Source organism: Mus caroli, chromosome 15 (assembly GCF_900094665.2).
Source record: "Mus caroli chromosome 15, CAROLI_EIJ_v1.1, whole genome shotgun sequence".
Classification (NCBI taxonomy): domain Eukaryota; kingdom Metazoa; phylum Chordata; class Mammalia; order Rodentia; family Muridae; genus Mus; species Mus caroli.
The window spans coordinates 85,667,156-85,672,053 of NC_034584.1; the positions used below are offsets into that span (position 1 = coordinate 85,667,156).

At 37.7% G+C, this 4,898-nt stretch overlaps 1 protein-coding gene across 2 annotated transcripts in view; it reads left to right on the forward strand.

Moving 5' to 3' along the window:
- Lrrk2 (leucine rich repeat kinase 2) overlaps positions 1 to 3,622 on the forward strand; it is a 141,681-nt gene extending 138,059 nt beyond the window's left edge. For both annotated transcript variants that reach the window (XM_029469790.1, XM_021183253.2), the window contains exons 50-51: positions 2,026 to 2,097; positions 2,760 to 3,622. In XM_029469790.1, the coding sequence (XP_029325650.1) occupies positions 2,026 to 2,097; positions 2,760 to 2,881 (194 nt within the window). In that variant the 3' untranslated portion in view covers positions 2,882 to 3,622. The remainder of the gene's footprint in view (positions 1 to 2,025; positions 2,098 to 2,759) is intronic.
- The last annotated feature ends 1,276 nt before the right edge of the window (positions 3,623 to 4,898 follow it).

The window sequence follows — 4,898 nt, forward strand, 5'->3', positions numbered from 1 at the left end:
GAGACAGGGTTTCTCTGTGTAGCCCTGGCTGTCCTGGCACTCACTTTGTAGACCAGGCTGGCCTCGAACTCAGAAATCCGCCTGCCTCTGCCTCCCTAGTGCTGGGATTAAAGGCGTGCGCCACCACGCCCAGCTGGGTTTTACTCTTTAAATAAATTTATATTCTTAGAGCAATGATGCACAATGAACTCCCAAGTCCACGGTTATCTTTGCTAACTTTTAAATTTTATCCAAGCTTTGGTTCATATTCATTTTTTAAAATATTTATTTATTATATGTAAGTACACTGTAGCTTTCCTCAGATACTCCAAAAGAGGGCATCAGATTTCGTTACGGATGGTTGTGAACCACCATGTGGTTTCTGGGATTTGAACTCGGGACCTTCGGAAGAACAGTCAGCGCTCTTAACCACTGAGCCATCTCCCCAGCCCATGGTTCATATTCTTGTTCATATTTTTTTCCACTTAAATGTGAATAAATCAAGGTACCGTGTGGACTATATTTTTCACAAAGGAATTTTTTAGTATCTTTGTTAGATGACTAATTTTATTTAGAAAACAGTAATTGCCCCATGTATGCAGACCTAATGACAAAAATATTTCAGTGGAGTGTGGCACCCCAAAAGCTGGCTTGTGAAACTTTAACAAATGGGAAGGGAAACACTCCCCATAAGAGGAATAAATTTAGCACCAAAAAGAGTTTCCCCTGCCTGGCATGGGCTTTTCATCTCTGGATACCTGAGCTGCATGTGTGAGCTAGAATTAGGTGTGCCTGGCATTTCAAACCGTCATATATGTGTTAAATAACCAGGGAGAGAGATATCACAATGGTTGCATCCACAGCCACTATCTACCAAGTGTGTTTAATTCTCACCTTTGGTTTGTATGCCTTTTGGGGTCTAAGTGGTTGGTTATCACTAAAGTCTCTGTGAGTGGTCTTAGCGTCAAGGTGAGTTGAGTTACAACATATACCATCTGTTAGTATTTCAGGTACCTGTCTCCATGGCTGGGCACTTTTCTTATTAGTTCTGACTCAGGAAAGTGGAGCCTCTCACAGGGCTCTGTTCCGCATGAAGCATTGGCCCGGGGGGGGGGGGGCTCTTCCTCTTAATTAGTCACATTGGTCTGTCTCATCTTGCTTTTGGATGCAGTAGCTCATGTGTTACACCTCAAAGAAGCTTGTGGTGATAAAGTTGAGGTCCTTCTTTCGTTTTTTGAGTGCCTCCACCGACATGAAATTGGGCAATTTTGATTTCCCCCCTTAATGACTGGATCTTTATTAGAGCATAAATTCCATGTAGATTAGGAGGGTCTGCATGTTTTCATCCATACCATATTGGTAGGACCCTGTCAAAGACCCAGTATATACCACACTGTCGAAGGATCATTGCCAAATAAATTAGCCAATGACTCAACAGATGTGATATTATAGGCTCTCAGTGAATCTGCCCAACTTGCTTTCCAGGTGCCTCATGTTTATGCCTCTATTTGACTAATGCACTTTCCTGGGCTTCTTCTCATTTAATGTTCTAACCCTGGGGAGCAATTAAGTGTAAATATCAAACCATTATAGAACAAAGGTTAAAGAGTTGTCTCACATTCTTATAAATAGCCTAGGTTTTCTTTAAAAAATGCTGATCTGTTGAAGAGGTTTTTATATAACTGAAGTGTGTGTGCCCTAAAGAGTAGCAGTGACAAGCTGGGGAGATTTCTCAGCAGTTAAGAGCACTGACTGCTGACCTCTTCCAGAAGTCATGAGTTCAGTAACCCAGCAACCACATGGTGGCTCACAACCATTTGTAATGGGATCTGATACCCTCTCCTGCTGTGTCTGAAGACAACTACAGTGGACACACATGCATAAAATAAATAAATCTAAACAAACAAACAAACAAACAAAAAACAGTAGCAGTGGTAACTCAGGTTCAGTATATTTGTGTTTAAAATGTGGATAGCTGAATTTTTAAGAGTTGAATTTAATGCATTATTTTAACAGTATTTTTTTTAATGTTTTGTTTTGGTAAAGGAAGCCTTAAGAATGTCATGCTGGTTTTGGGGTACAAGCGGAAGAGTACAGAGGGTATCCAAGAACAAAAAGGTAACATTAACATCATGCTCCGTGCTGAGGGGACAGCGCCCTGTGCATTGTAGGCTGATGGCTTGTGTAACGCATTCTACACTCAGCAATGTCTTCATAAAATGTTATTGCTTGTGTATGTGTGCCTGTGTGCACTAGATGTTAGGGCGCATGTGTTACGGTGCATGTGTGAAGGCCAGAGAACAACATGCAGTCTTTCCCGGAGTTCAGACTCAGATCTTCTGGCTTTGCAAATAGTTCCTTTAGCATCCAAATCATCACATTGGCTCCCATCAGCAATTCCAATTCACGATTTAAAATGTAGGTAACACAGACATTTTCAAAATTAAATTTTAACAACCCAAATAAGTTTAAATGAAGTGAATATTTTCACAATTTATTTTCCTAGGATGATCTCTATGATGTCCAATATTGAACAATCTTTAAAATAATTCTATTTCTTTCAGTAAATGAAATGCTGGGCTCTAAAATGTTCTTCTTGAAATTTTGGAGCTTCTTAATGTCTGATTAACATTTCCAAGGGGAAAATTGTTTTATAATAACAATAACTTAGTACATTTTTAGGCTAAATTTATGTGTATACATTTGTTCAGAACAAAATATACACAAATAAAAATGTTTCATAGTGGATTGTTGAAATATAATTTCTCTTCTTCTTACAGAGATACAATCTTGTTTGTCTATTTGGGACCTCAATCTTCCACACGAAGTGCAAAATTTAGAAAAACACATTGAAGTAAGAACAGAATTAGCTGATAAAATGAGGAAAACATCTGTTGAATAGAAAGACGTCAGACAGTCTCGATGTTATATTGAATAAGACATCAGACATCCTCATCACTATATTGAAAAGGACATTGGACATCCTCACCAATATGTTAGAAAATGTACTCTTCTTTTTAAAATATATTTTTAAAATGTTTACATTGAAAAGAGTATGCCTATTCTTTACAAAGCTCATATGTATATGAAGGAATGTGTATGTTTTATGTTTAATTTAATATATGTAAAAATATTTATCAGCAAATATGTTTTAAAGAACTATTTAATTTAGCATTATATTTTCTATATTCCTTAACTAATTTGAAGGGATAAACAAAAGAAATCTACAAAGCATTTAATTTCAGTATTTATACTAAAATTAATAAAAATATCATGTTTGTTTTGCTATGTGTTGTGAAGATAAAGCCTATTTTAAATTGTTGGTTACGACACAGATGTTGCTTGATTATCTATGGACTCAGTGGAGTAGAATAAAATATCTGGTCAATTTCCAAGTAAGAGACTCTTTCATATCTTGTTTTCAAGTGAATTATCATCATTCATGTAAACTGTCATATTTTCACTAATAAAGATTTTTGTTAGCTCAGGAATTATCTTGAGCGCTGATGCAAACTGCAGCTAACACAATTTCATCTAAAGGACAATTCCATTAAAGTTGCCGAGAAAAACGTAACACAGTTTGTGAGCAAAGGCCTTGTTTCCAAAACCCAATAGGAAACTTAGTGAAAACTGCTTAAAAGTAGCCCAGATAGAAACATGAAGGCCTCGTGTCTGAGAATGACAGTCTCTTGATTTCTACTCCACCTTTAAGTGTGGATGCCCTAACATTTATATAATTGCTGTAAATACAGTGTTCATTTCCTGTGGTACATTTCTTTCCTTTGTACATACTTATTATCTTCTTACATGTTCGTGATCAATGTCTATGTGTGTGTCATACACACAAATGGAGGTCACAACCACTTGCAGGATTTAGCTGTCTCCTTCCACCATGTGGATGCCAGAGATTGGACTCAGGCTATGAGGCTCAGCATGACCTTACCTGCTGAGCGTCCTGTTGGCTCTGGCCCCAGGTGCTGTGTGTGGGTCTCAGAACTAAGACATCGCTCCAGCTACTTGCTTTCTCCTTGGTTTTGTTCTAATGCATCTTCTTATATTTTCCCTAAATTTGTTACCATACATACATAAGCGTATACATACATACATACACACACATATATACATATATAAATAAAATATTACTATCAGAATTACATAATTCTACAGTTACCACCAAACCATAGGAACAAATATATAGCTTACATGTTTCCTGAATAAGGAACATTAATTCTTAACTAGGAAACAATTTCCACTTTTCATAGTGACATACTATACTGGCTGGTTTTATGTGTCAACTTACTCAGGTTAGAGTCATCCAAGAGGAAGGAGCCGCAGTTGAGGAAATGCCTCCATGAGATCCAGCTGTAAGGCATTTTCTTAATTAGTGATCAATGGAAAAAGGCTTATTCCTTTGTTTGTGAGCATCCCTGGGTTGGTCGTCATTTACACAATGGAGTACTACTCAGCTATTAAAAAGAATAAATTTATGAAATTCCTAGGCAAATGGATGGACCTGGAGGGCATCATCCTGAGTGAGGTAACACAATCACAAAGGAACTCACACAATATATACTCACTGATAAGTGGATATTAGCCCAAAACTTAGGATACCCAAGATATAAGATACAATTTGCTAAACACATGAAACTCAAGAAGAANNAAGACCAAAGTGTGGACACTTTGCCCCTTCTTAGAAATGGGAACAAAACACCCATGGAAGGAGTTACAGAGACAAAATTTGGAGCTGTGACGAAAGGATAGACCATCTAGTGATTGCCATATCCAGGGATCCATCCCATAATCAGCTTCCAAATGCTGACACCATTGCATACACTAGCAAGATTTTGCTGAAAGGACCCAGATATAGCTCTCTCTTGTGAGACTATGCCGGGGCCTAGCAAACACAGGAGTGGATGCTC